At 47.9% G+C, this 20,744-nt stretch overlaps 1 protein-coding gene across 1 annotated transcript; it reads right to left on the reverse strand.

The window, feature by feature from the left end:
* Positions 1 to 8,595: 8,595 nt before the first annotated feature.
* Krt78 (keratin 78) lies at positions 8,596 to 16,630 on the reverse strand. Its single transcript, XM_057791332.1, has 8 exons — positions 16,265 to 16,630; positions 15,668 to 15,882; positions 13,602 to 13,662; positions 13,122 to 13,217; positions 12,281 to 12,445; positions 11,816 to 11,941; positions 10,010 to 10,230; positions 8,596 to 9,808 (listed from the first exon to the last, which is right to left on the reverse strand). The coding sequence occupies exons 1-8, from the start codon at positions 16,628 to 16,630 to the stop codon at positions 8,596 to 8,598; spliced, it is 2,463 nt and encodes an 820-aa protein (XP_057647315.1).
* Between the last annotated feature and the right edge of the window lie 4,114 nt (positions 16,631 to 20,744).

Consider the following 20,744-nt stretch of genomic DNA (forward strand, 5'->3'; position numbering starts at 1 on the left):
CAGTTGCCCATTGAAAACGAACAGGTATCAATGGTGTGGTATACATATTTTACTTTTCCAAATTCTACAAAATGGAACACATCCATCTGCCAAATTTCATTCCATTGAGGACCCTTTGGGTTACTTCCTGCAGTTATTGGTGTTTGGTTGTATAAAGAACAAGTAGGACATTTCCTTATAATTCCCTCCTTATTGTCATGTTATATTAAAGTGTTTTTTTAAACATCTGCTATTGAGATGATGTTTTTTATGAAATCCTGAGGTCTTAAGCAAATTTCCAATCAGTAATTGGTTGATTTTTGCATTACTTTATGCTAAAGAACCTGGAAGACCCATATGGGACTGGATGTGTGTTATGTATATGGGATGATTCCTATTCCTGATAAATTTTGTAACTGAATAAATAATAAAGTCAATTCTGTATCACCTGGTATAAATTCAGTGGTTTCAATATGCAGAGCAACTCTTTCTGTACATTGAAAATTGGTAGCTATGTTGAGAGATTCTTTAAAATCCTTTAGTACCATGAGAATAGCATGTAATTCCGACTTTTGGACAGAACATAAGGGCTTTGATCCACTTTACTTAAATTTACTTAGATTTGTAACCTGCCTTTACTGATTTATTTGCATCAGTATAAAATGTTAGTGGTTTCAGTTATTGGTATATCCTACACAATGCAAGGAAGAATCCAGTTAGTTCTCTTTATAAATTGAATTCTCTTGCTTTGGGGATAATTCTTGTTCATCTCTTCCAAAAAAAATTACTATAAACTCTTTGCTTGGGTTCATTTTTTCCCATAATTTGTCAATTTCATCATTATTAAAAGGTACTATAAATTTCTGCTGGGTCTATTCCTGCTAATTAATGAAGTCTCAATTTTCTTTTATAATTAACTCAGAGACCTTTTCCTCCTAAGTTTTTAATTTTTTACTCAGTTTATGTGGTATAATGATCCATTCTGAGATACTATATTCCCTCTGCATTAAAATTCCTACAGGGGAATATTGGAAGGGTAATATGACCAAAATGCAGTTAAGATTCAGATCTACAAAGACCTCAAAATAAAGCCAGTCACACTGAACCTTATAGAAGAGAAAGTGGGAAGTACATTTTTTTGAATGCATTGGCACAGAAGACCACTTCCTAAATATAACCCTAGTAGCACAGACACCCAGAGAAACAATTAATAAATGGGACCACCTGAAACTGAAAAGCTTCTATAAAGCAAAGGACACGGTCAACAAGACAAAACGATAGCCTACAGAATGGGAAAAGATCTTCACCAACCCCACATCAGACAGAGGTCTGATCTCCAAAATATATAAAGAACTCAAGAAATTTGTCATCAAAAGAACAAATAATTCATTTAAAAAATGGAGTACAGACCTAAACAGAAAACTCTCAATAGAGGAATCTAAAATGGCTGAAAGGCACTTGAGGAAATGTTTAACATCCTTAGTCATTAGAGAAATGCAAATCAAAACAGCTCTGAGATTCCATCTTACACCTGTAAGAATGGCCAATATAAAAAACACTGATGACAACTTATGCTGGAGAGGTTGTGGGGTGAAGGAAACATTCCTGCATTGCTGGTGGTAGTGCAAGCTGGTGCAGGACCTTTGGATGTCAGTGTGACAATTTCTCAGAAAATTAGGAAACAACCTTTCTCAAGACCCAGTAATACCACTTTTGGGTATATATCCAAAGGATACTCAATTGTGCCACAAGGACATGTGCTCAACTATGTTCATAACAGTATTGTTTGTCATAGCCAGAACCTGGAAACAACCTAAATGCCCCTTGACTGAAGAATGGATAAGGAAAATGTGATACATTTATACAATGAAATACTACACAGCAGAAAAAAATGACATCTTGAATTTTGCAGGCAAATGGATTGATCTAGAAAACATCATATTGAGTAAGTGACCCAGACCCAGAAAGACAATTATCACATGTACTCACTCATAAGTGGTTTTTAAACATAAAGCAAAGAAAACCAGCCTACAAATCACAATCCCAGAGAATCTAGATAACAATGAAGACCCTAAGAAAGACATATATATAGATCTAATCTACATGGGAAGTAGAAAAAGACAAGATTTCCTGAGTAAATTAGGAGCATTGGGACCTTGGGAGAAGGTTGAAGGGGAGGAGAGAGGCAGAAGGGGAGCAGAGAAAAATGTAGAGCTCAATAAAAATCAATAAAAAATCCAGAAGCAAACAAAAAAAATTCAAATTCACACAGTTCACATGTGCCTTCTATAATTTCTCTTCAATCAAAGCCAATTCTCTCTCGGCTTTAGCTGATAATTCCCTGGAACTATTTAAGCCCTTGTCACCATCTAATGTTTTGTTTAAATTAATCAGGTCATCCAGTTTTATCCCAAGAGTGCGCCATAGATGGTAAATGTCTCCTAGCAATCCTTGGAAGTCATTAAGAGCCTACAATCTATCTCTCCTAATTTGCACCTTTTGGGTTCTAATTTTTTATAAACCTGTTTTGTAGTCTAAATAATAGAATATACTCTTTGTATTTTTTTCAGGAGCAACTCATAATCCCTAATAAGGCAAAATTTTCTTTACTTCTTCAGACATTCTTTCTAAAGTGTCTACATTTGAATCAGATAGAAAAATATCATCCATGTAATGGTAAACTATAGATTCAGGAAATTGCTTACATATCATTTCCAATGGCTGACTTAAAAATATTGGCACAGGATGAGGCTATTTAGCATTCTCTGTGGGAAAATCTTCCATTGATATCTTTTAGCAGACTGAGAATTATTATAAGTAGGCACTGTGACGGCAAATTTTCTCTGTCTTTTCTTGTAAAGGTATAGTGAAGAAACAATCTTTTAAATCAATAACTACAAGAATCCATCCTTCAAGCAATAGAAAAGGCAAAGGAATGTCAGACTGTAGAGAGTCCATTGGCTGAATCACCTTATTAACAGTTCTTAGATCTTCACCATTCTCCATTTTCCAGATTTCTTTTTAACAACATATACAGGAGAATTCCAAGGGCTGGTTGATCCTTCGATATGCTTAGCATCTAGTTGCTCCTGTGCCAGCTGTTCTAAGATCTGAAGTTTCTCTATTTTTAAAGGCCATTTTTAAATCCATACAGGTTTTTCTGTCAACAATTTTAAAGAAAGGGATGTTGGTGCCTTTGAAATATCAGCAGCTGTTGTGCCCTGTTCTTGTACAACCTGAATGGTCAGTGATAGTTCTTTATAATATCTTGTAATATTTTTCCAAGAATCATACATTAATCTATGGCTTGTTTCTATGGCTGGGGACTGCTAATCTGAGTATTCCATTGCTGTAACAAATCATGTCCCCACAAATTCATTGCTGTATTAGTCACATATGGTTTTAATATTCCTCTCTGTCCTTTTGGCCCTGTACTTCAACCCATCTCATGTTCTGCTTTACCTGAGATAAAGTTCTGATCCCTAAAAACTGAACATTTACATCCTGAAGAACCAATTTGGATACCAAGATTCTGATAAAAATTATTGTTGCATTGCACCTGTATCTACCAGACCTTCAATGACAACATCATTTATTCTCATTTTTAATTTTGGTTTTTGTTCATTTATAGAAGTTTGCCAAAATACTCACTTTATGGTCTCTTGAACTTCTTGTCCTCTCTTCTGTAGCTGTTCAGTCATCCAGAGCAGTATGGTTTCTTACAGTAAGCATTAGACTCTTTAATTGCTCTAGGAAGTTTCCTCTATGACGACAGGAAACAACTGAACCAGATTTAGCATAGGGGCCTGCGAGAGGCCCCTCATGGCATCTCCTGATGGCAAAGAATTATCTTGAATATTCTTCATTAACCTGCATAATCCAGAAGGGAGGGACATTCTGAATTGATTATTCTTAGGAAAAAACATTGTTTCTAGGAACACCCTATCTATAATCCCTTTAAGGTGACCTTGTTTGCCACAATTATAACATTTGACATTTTGATTTTTCCTCAAACCTCTGGCAACCACTTCTCTTATCCACGTATCATCATGGTCATGAGATTCAATATTAGTTGTATCTCGGATCCATTCCTCCAAAGGTGCTGACCTTGCCTTTAATGGCCTAATTATCTATCCTTTTGCATAGAGAATTGACATTTTCAAAAGCCAGAGATTCGGTTATTATTTGTCTAACTTCTGAATTTAGTATTCTTCTATTTACTGCTGAAGTCAATCTTTGTAAGAAATCTGTAAATGCTGCCTTTGGGTCCTGTATAACTTTAGTAAATGACTCAATTTTCTTTCCTGTTTTTTCAGTTCTGTCCTAAGCATTCAAAGCTGCTGTGTGACATAAATCCATGGTATGGTCACCATATACAGCTTGCCTTCTATAGTAGCAGAATCTCCTTCTCCAAGAATTTGATCTTGGGAGATTTCCCTACCTCTAGCTTCACTCCATTGTTCAATAATCTTAGCCCCTTCTCTGAACCAGGTACTTCATTGTAATTGTGTACCAGGCTCTAAAACACCTTTAACCAATTCTATCCAGTTGTTAGGGATTATTCTATTATAAACTGACCACAAGTTTAGCATTTGCTTCACAAAAGGAGAATGCATGTCATATGAGACCATTGCTTCCTTGAATCTCCTTAAATCTAACCCGGGAGTTAGTTAATTGGCACAGGAATTCAGTTAGCTATAACAAAGCCTCCATCACTTGACAATTTCTGTAAGGTTACTGTATATATTAAGGTTGTTTGTTTGAAAACCTTAGGCTGTTCCTCTCTATTCTATAACGCAACACTGAAATTAGTTCTCCATTAAATTCCTCCATCTGGATTTGAATCTCTGTGATCTGTTTTATAAGGTTTTTCTAGGACCTATATCTTAGCACTCAGATTCATCAAATTTTTTAGTGATAAGACAAAAATGTTAAAGATGATAATTGTTTACAATCGACATTACATGAATCCCAATCTAAATTAGCTATCCTTTCTTTTAATCACTGTCTAGCATATTATCATACAGAAACCTAAATCCCTCCATTGTAATAGTTTTCCCCATTTTTAATGTGGGAAAAAACTCTTTTAACTGATTCCTCCTTTTAAGAATTCCCAGATGAAGTTGATGAAGATATGAGGCTGATTGCTGCTGTGTACAACAGTAAAAACCTGACTGAATTTCAAGGCAGGTACCAAGTTTAGCAGCATCCCAAGAAGATGGTTCAGGGAGAGCCTGCATCCCACAATGGAGAGAGAGAGAGAGAGAGAGAGAGAGAGAGAGAGAGAGAGAGGGAGAGGGAGAGGGAGAGGGAGAGGGAGAGGGAGAGAGAGAGAGAGAGAGAGAGAGAGAGAGAGAGAGAGAGAGAGAGAGAGAGGGAGGAAGAGAGGGAGGGAGGGAGGGAGGGAGGGAGGGAGGGAGGGAGAGAGAGAGAGAGAGAGATCTGAAAAAATGCACAAGGGATTGTTTGGAAAAAGCATGTGTGGTGTGGGATTTGGGGGGCTACCAGAAGGCAGAACCATCCAGTCTAGGGCCAAATCCCAAACTCACTCAGAAGTTTGAGGGGAAAAGAAAAGAAATCCTAGGCAGATGGGACTGGAGCCCCATGTGCAGCTCCAGCCTGTGCCAGTGGCTAAAAAGCCATAGGCAAACAGCTTTTTCGTGAATTCGTACCCCAAACGTTGGACGCCAAATGTAACATGAATAATAAAAACTCAGAGACAGATATTGGGGTTCAACCTGAAGATCAGAAAAGCAAAACAGCTAAGGCACTAGAGAGTTCTTACCTCTATGAAATCTTCAGACTGATAGAGAGCAGTGTGCTCCAGGACAAGGCCATTAAGAAGTTTTTCATTTGGGGTCAGGGTGATGGCTCAGTAGGTAAAAGCACTTAACTGCACAAACCTAGAGATCAAAGTTTGGTTCCCATCCCCCACATGTGGAAAGAGAAAATTAGCTCCCAAAAATGTCACCTGACCTAAAACACTAATAATAATAATAATAATAATGTAGAAAATCCCATCTTTGATTGGTGTGATGGTTCACAACTATAATCACAGTATCAGAAGGCTAAGGCAGGGTGATCATGAGTTGGAGCACAGCCTGGTTTACATAGTTCCAGGCCAGTCTGAAGAGCAAGACCCTGTAGGCTCAAATTTAACTATTTAATTAAAGAAATACAAGTCCCCCATTAAAAGCACAAAGGAGGCCCTGGCAATCAAGGAGATTCCCAAGCCAGTGTCTGTAATATCTGTGCTTTACATGTGCATTTAAGAACCCACTCCACCCCCGGACAATCACCCCCAGCTGAGTTAGACTGTGGGTCCTTCCCCCAGAGCCCCACCAAAGCACAGTGGCAAAGAAAGCTGTCCTCACAGGATGGAGGGGAAGGAAAGCCTCCTTCGAAATGACTCAGCTGAATTGTCCTATCTGGCGTTGTGCTGTGTATTGAGAGGTGGTGACTGTTGGTTTTGTTATTGTTGTTTCGTTTGTCTATCTGATTGTCCTGAGGAGTGGTCTCATCTGGAACTTGTGTAGCCGAGACTGTCCTTGAACTCGTGGCCTCCTCTTCTCAGCCTCCTAAATGCTGAGGTTACAGACCCAGCTACCACAGTGGGTTGCTCTCAGAGTTTTCTTGTGGATGAGGACACTTAAACATGGAGAAAATCCCCCACTTAGTCAAAATCTTAGTCACATGTCCAGGAATGGTAGAACTTGGACCAAAGCACCCTCCCGAGCCTCCTGAACACGGTAGGCATGACTTCTTCCCAGGTAAGTGGTGGGTCCATGCCATCCTTTCCCTGATACAGCAGCAGAACTTCAGGATATCCCTCAGCCCAGGCCACAGAACTGACAGCATAGCCAGGCTGTCCCTCCAGGCCCCAGACAAGAAAGGGAGCAGGGAAGAAACATTAACGAGACCCACACCGCACCAGGAGTAGGGGAGAAGTGAATCCTCCCAGAACCTCCTAGCCCCGACTCCCATGAGCCTGGCTTCCCTCAGAACTTCCTGAAAAAGAAGAAAAACATTTCTAGGCTCAAGTTCAGACAAGTCCAGGGACCAGGACCTAGGTCATTTCAAGTCCCCATGAGATCCCTTTCCTGGGTTCAGGAGTTGAGTGGGGAAACCCAGAGGCTAATGGAGACACAGGGTCTCCCCTACCAGAGCTGAATGTGTAGCCAAGGACCACAGCAGTGCAACCAGAATGTTCAGGGCACAGGAAGGGTTCAGCAGCTCAGACATGGGGCAGTGGAAAAGGTTTCCAGGAGGAGAAAATGCAGCCTAGGGAAGAACCAAGGGAAGAAGCTGAGGTCAGAACCAGAGCGAGTTCAAGCCAACAGCCTTGATGGGGACAAGCTCTGCAGACAACTGATGAGCAGTTAGTCCTGAGAGCCGCGGGGGGATGGGGAGGTGGAGCAGCATGTTCGATGGCACATCAAGGGTACGCCCGGGGTGTAAAGGACTTTCTTGATGACTGTGGTGCTCCCTGGACACTGCAGATGGTCCCCAGATGTGCTCCAAGGAGAGTGGGGTGGAGAAATGCACAGATTCCATTTTGTCGTTTTGTTTTGTTTTGCTGGGGGCAGAGTTGAATTGCTAGTAAAGGAATGGCATAGGAGCTACACTCGCCATGGGAAACCTTGGCTTCTGCCCTTGGAACTCATTTCAAGGCTGTTACTGAGCATCTGAACTGAACTCAGCACCTGCTGGGATGTTTCCAGTCAGGAGTGCCAAGGCCAGGTCAAGGCCCTGCAGCAGTGATGGAAGGGTAGCAGGAACCTGGCTTGCTGCCCTGGGGAACCGAACTGTGGACTGGAAAGGGGGAGAGGACAAAAAGCAGCCCCCCAAACCCACATTCCCAACACAGGGGATCTGAACTAGTGGCGGGAGGCCAGTCCTTGGTCAGAAAGGAAGCTCAGGCTCGTGAGCGGGAGGGACTTGTTCCTGGAGGTGGCAGACGTGGACAGGGTGGGAGAGATGTGGTACCCAGTGCTTGTCAGAAGAGCCCCAGTGTTGGTGCACAGCACCGACGTGGCTCTGAACATAGACTGTGAAGAGGGGAAGGCGACAGGGGAACTGGATGTTGTAACCCTGCCCAGCACAGCTGCAGAAGGTGCAGAAAGAGGGTAAAGGAAGGAGCCAAGCTGCACTCCTGGATTCCAGTCTCCAGCCTCCAGTTAGTGACCTTCAGACACTCCCTCCCACTGGAGGGTGCTTGAACTAGGGACAGAGTTTTGCCAAAGCCTAGCCAAATAGTCTTCCAGGCCAGCCCGAAGACCATGGAGAAGGGAGTGAAAACAGTTGCTGGCTGAAGGACATAGCCTGTGCACCACATGGGCTGCACACACACACACGCACACGCACACACGCACACACATACACACACACGCACACACACGTGCACACACATGCATGCACATGCGTACACACACACAAATGAGATACAAATGAGTGTGCAGAGCAGTGCCTGCCCACTGAGCATTGGAACAGCAGGCAGGCAGACTTTATTGACTTTCTCCAGTAACCAGTGGGCTGCGTTGGGCTGTGGACGCTGGACATGATGGCAGAATGGAAACAGGGCTGCTAGGCTCAGAAGGGATGTGACTGCCTGGTCGTTCAGTAAATGACAGATGTCTTCCGGCTTGACTCCACTGTCTTCTTCAGGATAGTGCGGCAGCAGGAGCCAGAGCCAGAACTGAAACCAGAGCCTGACACAGAGCAGGAACCCATACTGGAACTGCGCCCAGATCCGTGGGGAACATCAAAGCCCCCAGTGACGATGCTAGAGCAGCCTCCAGACCCAAAGCTGCCTTTCCAGCCTCTGAGGTCACAAGTGCCTACTTGATCATCACCAACTCCCCCGGGCACAACCATTTGGTCTCTACGATCTCCCCCAGGCATGACCATCTGGTCTCTATGATCTCCCCCAGGCATGACCATCTGGTCTCTACAATCTCCCCCAGACATGACCATCTGGTCTCTACAATCTCCCCCAGACATGACCATCTGGTCTCTACGATCTCCTCCAGGCATGACCATCTGGTCTCTACAATCTCTTCCAGGCATGACCATCTGGTCTCTACAATCTCCCCCAGACATGACCATCTGGTCTCTACGATCTCCTCCAGGCATGACCATCTGGTCTCTACGATCTCTTCCAGGCATGACCATCTGGCCTCTACAATCTCCCCCAGGCATGACCATCTGGTCTCTACGATCTCCTCCAGGCATGACCATCTGGTCTCTACAATCTCCCCCAGGCATGACCATCTGGTCTCTACGATCTCCTCCAGGCATGACCATCTGGTCTCTACGATCTCCTCCAGACATGACCATCTGGTCTCTACAATCTCCTCCAGGCATGACCATCTGGTCTCTATGATCTCTCCCAGGCATGACCATCTGGTCTCTACAATCTCCTCCAGGCATGACCATTTGGCCCCTATGATCTCCTCCAGGTATTATAACTTGGCCTCCTCCAGTTCTTCCAGGCACAACCATTTGGCCTCTATGATCTCTTCCAGGCATAACCGTTTGGCCTCTATGATCTCTTCCAGGTACAACCATTTGGCCTCTATGATCTCCTCCAGGCACAACCATTTGGCCCCTATGATCTCCTCCAGGTATTACAACTTGGCGTCCTCCAGTTCTTCCAGGTATGACCACTTGGCCTCCACCAACTCCTCCAGGGACAACACTGCCTTCTGCCGTGGCTGCCAAGAAAAGCAGTAGGGTCACAGCAGGGTCCTCAGCACCCCAAGGTAACCCTACTCTCCCAGTCCCCTCATACTCACAGACAGTGACCTGGCTGATGTACTCCTTAGACATCCTGAGGGAAGAGACAGGGGGACAGCGCTAAGAAAGGCTGTAAAGAATGCAACCCCCAATATAAAATCCCTGCCAAGGAAGTGGTTGCCATTTGTGACTTCTAGGGTAAGGAAATCTTGCAGAATGCCCTCTAGCAAAGAAGGCCTGCACTGGCCATTCTCCCCCAGCACAGTTCCATCCCCGGGTCCCTCCAGATCCCCACCTGCACTCCTCACTCTCCAGCAGCCTTCGATAAGTGGCAATCTCCACATCCAATGACAACTTTGTGCCCATCAGTTCCTGGTATTCGCGCAGCATTTGGGCCATGTCCTGCTTGGCCGTTCTTAGAGCATCCTCCAGTTCATCCAGCTTGACCTTGGCATCCCTCAGAGTCATCTCTCCCTGCTGCTCAGCATCAGCAATGGCCGACTGCAGACTGTCATTCTGGAAGGGGGTAGAGAGAGGGAGGAAGTGACAGGAAGCCTGGCAGGGCCTCTTAAAACAACCACCGTAGTATAATTTGAAGACCCAGATAGACCCTAATTTCATGAGCTCAAAATTATGCATGACCACCCCATGCCCAGCCCCTTGCACCCTAAAGGAAAATATTGCCTAAAGGCTTTTTTGCCTTGGCAGAGGGTTCACTGGGGTCCCCCAACATCTTCGTGTTCACCCAGAACCTCAGAACATGATCTTTGGAAGCAGGGTCTTCAGTTCAGTTAAGTATCTCATGATGGCCCATGGTACTTAATTTGAGTCCTTAATTTGTGTCACTGCACACTGAAGCAGAGGTGTGTGGGAGACTCAGCATCACCTCAGATGCAGAACAGAAGAAGTCCTCCAGAGGTTGTCACTGTTCTGTCCCCACACAAATACCCCAGACCAGGAACAAGACCGTTTGTCCATGTCTCAGAAAGGTGATGGGTGGCTGAGTAGGGACCCAGCACTCTGAGTCAGTATGAAAAGGTCTGTCTCATGGACCTGTGCAGAAAACGGAGAGGACTCTCCCAGGGAAAGCACAGGTGAGAGGCTGTGGTCCTCGGGGCTGTTTACTTGAAAAACAGGTTTATCGATGTACATGCAAACAAAACTTCAAATAACATAAAATAAAAATAAACAGATGAATAAAGAAGCAGGGAGGGAAGAGATGGTGCAGTGGATAAGAGCTCTGCTGGCTCTTCCAGAGGACCTGGGTTCAATTCCCAGCACCCACATGGTGGTCCACACTATCTGTAACTCTAGTTCCAGGGGATTAGACACCCTCTTCTGGGCTCCATGGCTACCAGGCACACACATGATATGCAGACTTATTGCAGACAAAATACCCACACAAATAAAATTAATTTTAAATAAAATGCATATTTGGGGGTGTTGTAGAGATGATGCTGGTTAGGAACACTTGTTGTGCAATCATTAGGATGGGATGGAAGTTCAGATATCCCCACCCACATAACAGCGGCACATACCCCTACATATATATTCTGACGTATGTACTCTATGCTTATCACCCACTATGGGTCTCAAATCCGGCTTTGAGGAACATGAGGAATGAGGAACATTGATAACTAGTAAGTCATCACCCTTCCCATCTGGGAGAACGAGGCACCTCAGATCTCCTCGACCTTCTGTGAGATCTCCTGAGAAGATCCCATAGGCCCATCTCCCTTTCTTGCTCTTCTCTCTCACATACCTTTTCCCAAAGGGAAACCAAAGAAGTCAGTGTTTGACCTTAAGTTCCTGTTTGCTTGCGGAGGAAGTCAAAAGAGGAGATGAAGCAAGAGTTAAACCAACCCTCTCTCCAAGGAGGCAGAAGCAAGATCTGAACAGAGACTGTAAGTAAAAGACAGCGTGCAGGCTGGTGTTCACAGGGAACTGGCAAAGTCAATTCAGAGGTGACCTGAAGATCTGTCTCTGAGTCCCAGCCAGTTACACATCCTCCTACAAGCCCGCCTGGGAAGGAAACAACGCGCAGTGGAGGACGGAGGCACCAAGCAGCAGGTGGATGCAGCAGAAGACACGGAGAGCCTACCTGCATCTTGAGGCTCGCAATCTGACTCTGCAGCCTCTGCACGGCCTGCCGAAGCTGGGAAATCTGCATCCGGGCTTCCTTTATGTTGTCCCCTTGAAGCTGGGCTGATGCCTGAAGTTCCTGGTACTGAGTGCACAAAGGTAACACCATTGGTTGAGTCGACGGCTAGCTCTCACTCCAGAATCAGGGACCTGCCCATCTTCCCACCCTGAGATGTCTCCTGATGTCTATATTTTCCCAGTGTGGGCCAACTACATTGCAAAGCTCACAGCAGACTTGCCTGTTGATGTCCAAGCTATCTCCTACTTTATCGCCACTGTCCCCTCCTGATCTGCAGACGCGACGCCGCCGTACCCTCTGAGCTCTGAACCTGAAGGATGTCATTGGAGCTGCCCCAATAGGACCCCCCTGGGATGTGAGTGTGACCACCTAGTCATCCTCAGCCTGCTCTTCGGGCTACAGCACCTTGGTCTGGAACACAGCCTCTGCCTCAGCCTTGCTCGTCCGCGTGATCTCCTCATACTGGGCACGGACCTCAGCAATGATGTCACTGAAGTCCAAGCAACGGTTGTTATCCATGGACAGCACCACAGACATGTCATCTGCCTGAGTCTGCAGCTGTCTCAGTTCCTGTGAGAGAAATAACTCAGTGACTCCCACCCTGCCTCCCTGTCCTGTCCCCTGAGAGGGGAAAGATGTCTGAATGTCCACGTACTTGCTCATCGCCCAAATTTGCAGAGTAAGGACCACTGAGGTGGTCTCCAGTGACTTGCAGTGTGGACAGTAAAGGAAAATTACCCATGAGGCCCCAAATCACCTATCTCTGTCACCCCCTCACTCCTACCGTACCTTCCCCCATACAATCCCCCTGCCGCAGCCACACTGGTCACCTCACACTTTCTCTGCCCAGAGTCCCAGAAACTTCCTGCCTGAGGAGTGCCTTCCACCCTTCACTTTTCAGCCTGTTTTACCTTTTACATAAGGCTCACTTGCAATCGCCACCTTCCCACATTCCCAACCTTCTCCCCGCTCTCTGTAGCACCCGTCACGATCTAACAGAATGGAATTTGTATTTACTAAGACTGGTGCTCTGTCCGGCTCCTAATAGAAGCTACCGCGAGGGCTTTGACTGGTTATTCGTTGGTGAATCTCACACTAGTGCTTAGTAGCTGGTGGTCAAATGATGAATGACCACAAACCAAAGCTATCCTAGGAGACTTCCCCCCTAGTGGCTCCCTCATGGCCACAGGGACCCTGCCCATCCTGTCTCTCCCGCCATTTCTCCCTGTCCTTCACAGGTCCTTACTTCTTCATACAGACGTGTCAAGAAGCAGATGTATTCTCTCAGAGACTCCAGCTTGCCTTCCAAATCCATCTTGCTCTGGAAAACCTCATCCACATCCTGAGGACAGCAAGACAGAAACCATGAACCTCACACTTCCTCTCGGACACTCATGCCACTGTCCTGAACCCCCTTCTTCTCCCCACTCGGTCCTGCTCTGCACTATCTGAGGGACACTGTTCCTGCTTGACCCCACCCCACTGTACTGTCTGTCTTCCTCCCCTGCCTTCACAGCAAGCCCAGCGCCCTGCAAACAGCATCTCATATTCGGATCTGTCTTTAAGTGCCTGTGTCTAGGGAAATGTCCCATTCCGGCAGAGGGTGACTGCATGCAGAGTCACGACCTGTCCTCAGTCAGTATCTCCACATTAGACCCTGCCAGCCTAGGACCGTCTTTAGGACATGGTGGGGGCTTTCTGGGAGGTGCATTTGAGCCTCTCCCACCTTCTTAAGGACCACAAAGTCATTCTGCACTGAGGCATGCTTGTGAGCTTCCTGGTCATACCTGTAAATGGAAAATGACAGTCAAAAACCAGGTCAGAGATACAGCCCACCCTGCACTCTGCGCCCCCATACCTCCTGCCTGCAGCCCACCCTGCACTCTGCACCCCTATAACCTCCTGCCTGCAGCCCACCCTGCACTCTGCACCCCCATACCTCCTGCCTGCAGCCCACCCTGCACTCTGCACCCCCATACCTCCTGCCTGCAGCCCACCCTGCACTCTGCACCCCCATACCTCCTGCCTGCAGCCCACCCTGCACTCTGCGCCCCCATACCTCCTGCCTGCAGCCCACCCTGCACTCTGCGCCCCCATACCTCCTGCCTGCAGCCCACCCTGCACTCTGCGCCCCCATACCTCCTGCCTGCAGCCCACCCTGCACTCTGCACCCCCATACCTCCTGCCTGCAGCCCACCCTGCACTCTGCACCCCCATACCTCCTGCCTGCAGCCCACCCTGCACTCTGCACCCCCATACCTCCTGCCTGCAGCCCACCCTGCACTCTGCACCCCCATACCTCCTGCCTGCAGCCCACCCTGCACTCTGCACCCCCATACCTCCTGCCTGCAGCCCACCCTGCACTCTGCACCCCCATACCTCCTGCCTGCAGCCCACCCTGCACTCTGCACCCCCATACCTCCTGCCTGCAGCCCACCCTGCACTCTGCGCCCCCATACCTCCTGCCTACAGCCCACCCTGCACTCTGCACCCCTATAACCTCCTGCCTGCAGCCCATTCTGCACTCTGCACCCCCATACCTCCTGCCTACAGCCCACCCTGCACTCTGCACCCCTATAACCTCCTGCCTGCAGCCCACCCTGCACTCTGCGCCCCCATACCTCCTGCCTGCAGCCCACCCTGCACTCTGCACCCCCATACCTCCTGCCTGCAGCCCACCCTGCACTCTGCACCCCCATACCTCCTGCCTGCAGCCCACCCTGCACTCTGCGCCCCCATACCTCCTGCCTACAGCCCACCCTGCACTCTGCACCCCTATAACCTCCTGCCTGCAGCCCATTCTGCACTCTGCACCCCCATACCTCCTGCCTACAGCCCACCCTGCACTCTGCACCCCTATAACCTCCTGCCTGCAGCCCACCCTGCACTCTGCGCCCCCATACCTCCTGCCTGCAGCCCACCCTGCACTCTGCACCCCCATACCTCCTGCCTACAGCCCACCCTGCACTCTGCACCCCTATAACCTCCTGCCTGAAGCCCACTCTGCACTCTGCACCCCCATACCTCCCTGAGTGCCCTTGTCACTTCAGAGGCCCCAAGTCAAGAGCCCCCAATTGACCCTTTTCCCATTTCCCTGCAGGGGTTTGTCACACCCTAGCTGTACCTCTGCGTCAGCCTGCACCCCACAGAACAGTAGGTCACGTGTCTTTCCAAGTGCTCAGATGCCTCTGAGCAGGCAACATGGGTTTCATGGAGAGGGAGGGACAGGATTCTCCACTCAGACCTGAAACCTTGGGTGCCTTTCTCCCTACCCTACCTGTTCCTTTCCCAGAGGCCCTGGAAACCACAAAGGGAAATGACCTTTTCCCAGACTGCAACAGTAGAAGCCAAGGCTGGGAGACATAGGAGGCCTACCCTCGCTCCCCAGCCCTCACCACCCCTCAGCCCAGGGCTGCCTGCACTACCAGGCTGCTTAGGTAGAGAGCCTAGCACCACAGTGCAGCCGTAAATCACAACACGAGTCTGGGGACGGGTGCACTAAACTGACTGCCCCCACCCAAGACTAGAGGACATCTGAGTCACGTCAGCCCCACAGCCTGCTAAACAGGAATTTCCTGAGAAAGGCATCAAGGTGTTGTCCTGACCAGACACATGGGCCCTCTGGAAAGGTCTCTACATATTACAGGTGACCTAGTGACAGGAAAGGGGCAGTCAATGGGCAGAATGGAGGTCCGTCGAGCAGCCCTGGGTGCTGGACACACAGGAGACTCTCGGGTGAGCAGAGCACTCACACCACCCCCTAGATACCACACAAGAACTCCTGTTGCCTACTTGGACTTGAACTCTTCCTCCTGGTCCTGGTAGGTCTTCAGTTCAGAATCTAGAGCCCCTCGCTCTCTCTGCAGCTCCTCCAGCTGCTGCCTGAGCCGGGCCAGGCAGGCTTCAAAGATGTGATCCAGGCCCTGAGGGCTGCGGTGCCCCTGCAGCTGCTGCAGCAGCTCCCATTTGGTCTCTAAGACCTTGTTCTGCTGCTCCAGGAAGCGCACCTGCAACCAGACACAGGGTTCTGAGACTCCCCCGGCACAGCCTCTGGAGAGGGACGCTTCAAAGACCCTCTCGTGGGTCCCTTACTCTTCCCCTCCATCCCTGCCTGTGCAGAGGAGCCTCAAGCCTCCCACAGGTCCTGAGCAATCCGTGAATGAATGGGACCTTAGAGATGAGATTTCTCACCGCTACCCAGCTGTTCTCTGTCCCTGGGTCCAGCCATGGGCTAGCAGAGCCCCAGCAGACCAGAAAGCCAGTAGTTCGAACCTGGGAGGACTTCCTTGCCATCGAAGCGAGGCAGAAAGAGCCAGAGCACCTTATTCTAGGTCATCTTGTCTGGAGTGACTGTTGGAAGCCCAGAAACAGGGGCTGCATTTCCCTCACCTTGTCAATGAAGGAAGCAAACTGGTTGTTGAGGGTTCTGATCTCTTGAGTCTCCTGCGTCTTCACCACCTGGAACTGGGGGTCAACCTCAATCTTCAGTGGGGTCAGCAGACTCTGGTTGACGGTCACCGCTTGGATGCCCCCCGGAGGGCACTGGGAAAGACCAGACCCTCCACTCCTCTGGACAAACCGTACCCCTTGCCTGGCCTCTGCTCCCCAGGCCCTCCCACCAGAGCTTCCTCTGCATCTCCTAGAGGAGCTAAGGCTCCTGCTGCTGAAGCCAGCCCTGCCTCTAGCCCCTGAAAAAGTAGAACACGCTGAGCGAGCACTGAAGCCCCCCTGGGCTCGGCATGGGGAGAGAGACATGGCAGAGACAGGCCCACAGCTTCAGACAGACTGGAGATGGTCACAGTGCGTGTGCTTCTGCCCTGGGGCCCTGGCACGAGACTTTTATCCCCTCCCGTCCCTGGGCTGGGCCTCGGAGAGCAAGATGCTCTCAGTCTGACTGTTCTGCCACTTACTGCGGCTGATCTGCTCTGACACACCTGGGAAATAAGCGCATGGCACGTGCGTGCCTGAGGTAGGAGACCAGGCCCTGCCCTAGAAGCCAAAGACAAGGAAGCATCTAGAGACATGAGCCATGGTTCTAGGTAACGGTTGACATCACTGGGGGTATTCAAGGAAGGCTTCCTGGAGAAGGAGAGAGAAGAGAGCATGTGTTCGGAGGAGAGGGGGCATAAGAAGCAGTGGAGGTACCCACACACCATGCAGGTGCAGAACAAGGGAGAATGCAGCTCCCAAAGGGAGCTCCAACCTCATGGACACAGCACAGGCCCTGAGCAGCCAGGAGGCTGGCAGAGGTGGTGCAGCAAAGACACGCCACAACGTAGAAACGACACAGAAAAGCAGGGCACCCAGTCCCTCCTTTGACCCAACCCAGCAATCATCCAGGAGATGTGAGACAGAACCTGCTCCACACCAAGAAGGTATCTTTAGCCAGGATCTTTAGAACAGCCATCAATCCTGTGATCCTACCTCTCCCAACACGCTACCCCAGACTCTTCCAGTAGCTAAACGAGAGGCAGCCCACTACAAATAAAGTGACCATCTCGAAGCTGTGCCTGAGAGGCTGGGAGCAGAAACAGGGGCCTGAGATTCTCCCAGGGTGGATTCCATCCCTGCTCTAGCAGGTGGAGGAGCACCTAATCTCTGCCTAATATCGTGGTCCAACCTCCAGTGTGAGGTCCCCAGGAGGAAAGAATCCTGTAGATGATCCAGCTGCTGCCTGGGGACTGCCAAGCCCCATTCTGATTCCTAGGTCTTTCTTTGGTGGAACAACAGTGGCCTTGTTCTTCTTCCTGTCCCAGCACTTGGTGAATTCTGAGAGTGGGATATTTGGGGTCTTTGAGGATGCAGCTCCAAACAAGAATGAACAGAAACGCAGCATACCAAACGCTTGAGAGTTGCTATGAGGAAATCATCCTTGACAGTCCGCACAACCCCGCAGGGACTCCGCCCAGGCCAGACGGCCATACACAAGCATGCTTCCACTCCCTCCAGGAGGGGACAAGCCCCTTCCTCCTTCTCTGGACCATTGGCAGCACCTCAAGGGACATGAAGAAGCCTTTGAGGAGGCAAAAGTAATAAAGAAACCCAAGGTGTGAGGAGCCAGGGAGGCCAGAGAAGAGGAAAGACTCCAGAGAAAGCCGCTTGTACCATGGGAAGGGGGCACACACCAAGCTGCCTGGAGTCAGAAAGTGCTGGAATCTACTCGGCTCCCACTGAGAACTCAGCTCCAAAATCTGCTCACCACTGTCAGAGACACTGTGCGTGTAGAAGTATAAATAAGACCCGTATCTATGAACCTCCTTAAAAATCAACTCCAAGTGGACCAAAGACCTCAGTGTTTAACCTGAAATGCTCAACGTCTGGGAGAAAACATAAGCCGCACCCCACAAGGCGTAGGTATAGAAAAGGATTTCCTAAATAAGGCACCATCCATTCAGGAATCAACAACTGGCAAATATGAGCTCATAAAACTGGAGAGTTTCTGTACAGCAAAGGAAAGAATCAGCTATGAGGATATTCACAGAGTGAAGCCGTCCTTGCCAGCTGAGTGTCAAATAGAGGGCTGATACTCAGACTATAAAAGATACAGAACTCAAATACAAAGCTGTGAAAACAAATGACCCCCATTTTAAAAAAAAATGGGCTATGGTTCTGAACAGGGAGTTCTTAAAAGAAAAGATTAAAGGGAGAGAGACCCACATGGAAGCACTGGACTGAGCTCCCAAGGTCCAGTTGAAGAGCGGAAGAAGGGAGAACATGAGCAAGGAAGTCAGGACCATGAGGAGTTCACCCACCGAGACAGTGTGCCTGAGCTAATGGGAGCTCACCAACTCAAACTGGACCCTCTAAGTGTGGTTGATAATTGGGGCAGACTGAGGGGCCAAAGATAATGGCACTGGGATTTGTCTCTACTGCATGCACTGGCTTTGTGGGATCTTATTCTCTTTGGATGCATACCTTCCTAAGCCTGGATAGAGGGGGGAGGGCCTTGGACTTCCCACAGGGCAGGGTACCTTGCCCTCTCTTAGGACTCTAGGGGGATGAGGGGGAGGGAATGTGAGGGAGCAGGAGGAAAGTGGGAGAAGGGAAGGAAGTGGGAATTTTGATTGGTTTATAAAGTAATAAAAAAAGGAGAAAAAGAAAAGATTAAAAAGGTTTTAAAAAAAATCTCAAAGTGCTTAACACTCTCAGCAATTGGGGAAATGCAAATTAAAATTCTCTGAGAGTCTGATGAGAAGGCTCAGCAGATAGAGGCACTTGCTGCCAAGCCCTATGGCCTGAGTTCAGTTGCTGAGAACCACATGATAGCAAGGGAACACTAATTCTGGCAGGTTGTCCTCTACCTCCACACATGCATGCTGTGCACGCGCGCGCACACACACACACATACACACACACAAATACACACATGCACAAATAGATAAATAAATAAGATGTGAAAAAAATACTTTGTAAGAATGGCTAAGGCAAAGACAACGAATGCTGGCAAGCCTGGGGTGTGTGCACGCTGGAATACTACTCGGCTGTAAAGGAAACCGAAATTATGAACTGTCCAAGACGGAACTAGGGCCTTTTCTACTAACTGAGGTAACCCAGATCCAAGAAGACAAACGCCACATTTCTCTCTTATTTGTGGATCCTAGCTCTGAGTCTTTAGATGTGTGTAACCTGGAATCACTGCAGAAGCCTGGAGAGTAGAAAGGGTCCACGCTGGGGAGGATTGTAAAGAGGGTCTAGCAGAACACGGGCTCTGTAAAGTGAGAAAAGGGGGAAATGGGGTGGGGACTTTATCTGGGAGAGGGAGAGAAGAGGGATAGAAAACACCAAGAAGGATTTTTTTTTAATATTTATTTATTTATTATGTGTACAGTATTCGCTTGCAGCACCAGAAGAGGGCCCCAGATCTCACTACAAATGGTTGGGAGTCCCCATGTGGTTGCTGGGAATTGAACTCAGGACTTTTGGAAGAGCAGTCAGTGCGCTTAACCTCTGAGCCATCTCTCCAGCCCCACCAAGAAGGATTTTAAAAGCATAAGGAAACACTATTGTAAGTTTACTTAACAACACATGTATAACGTGTGAGTGCATGTGTATATGTATATAAATAATTACAGCATATATAATATATAAGTGTGTGTTATACATACATAATTACAACACATATATAATGTATACGTGCATGTGTATACATATATAATTACAACATATATAATACATAAGTGTATGTTATGCACATATAAAATTACAACTCATATATAATGTATGAGTGCATGTGTATATGTATATAAATAATTACAACACATATATGATATATGAGTACATGTATGTACATATATAATTACAGCACATATATAATATATAAGTGCATTGTATACATATATGAATAATTTAAATGAAGCTGTGTCACTTGGAGCAATAATGCTTTTCCCAAGAGCCACAGACTACCTAGAAGAAAGAAAATGGTGCCAGGCATGGGGACCTCCCTTTGAGTTTCTGGTCAAAGGTGGCCTAAGAGACCCTCAAAACAATGTAGGCCTTGTCATTGCCCTTTGCTGCCTCCCAGAAGGGAATAAATAAGGTAAGGCCTTATTGATGAAGACATCACACACTTAGGACACAGGGCTTGAAGGAACCAAGCTGGAACTTCCTGGAAGCCTCTCCCTGGGGACTGGCTCTCCTAGTGACAGAAGGCACTATGCATGCTACCCAGGGAGAAGAGCAATCAACAGCCCTACCCACTGTAAAGCCTCTGTCCACACAAAAGATCCCCACAATGACGCAATAGTGGTGCTCTTTTCTCGGGGTGACCAACAGCTGTCTAGCTGGACTTAAGGTCCACTCAACAGGAGGGAATGCGTTCCTGATAATGTACCTAAGGCTCGAGAAGCCATAGGCCAGAGGAGAACCCACG

The sequence above is a fragment of the Chionomys nivalis genome, chromosome 17 (genome assembly GCF_950005125.1).
Source record: "Chionomys nivalis chromosome 17, mChiNiv1.1, whole genome shotgun sequence".
Lineage (NCBI taxonomy): Eukaryota > Metazoa > Chordata > Mammalia > Rodentia > Cricetidae > Chionomys > Chionomys nivalis.

Excerpts from the sequence above, each read along its gene's own strand:
- Krt78 (XM_057791332.1), bottom strand. The coding sequence starts at position 16,630 with ATGTCTCTCTCCCCATGCCGAGCCCAGGGGGGCTTCAGTGCTCGCTCA. Across the intron at positions 15,883-16,264 it reads TTGCTTCCTTCATTGACAAG|GTGCGCTTCCTGGAGCAGCA; the intron begins GTGAGGGAAATG and ends GTCTGGTTGCAG. Across the intron at positions 10,231-11,815 it reads TTGCGAGCCTCAAGATGCAG|AATGACAGTCTGCAGTCGGC; the intron begins GTAGGCTCTCCG and ends ACCCCCTTCCAG.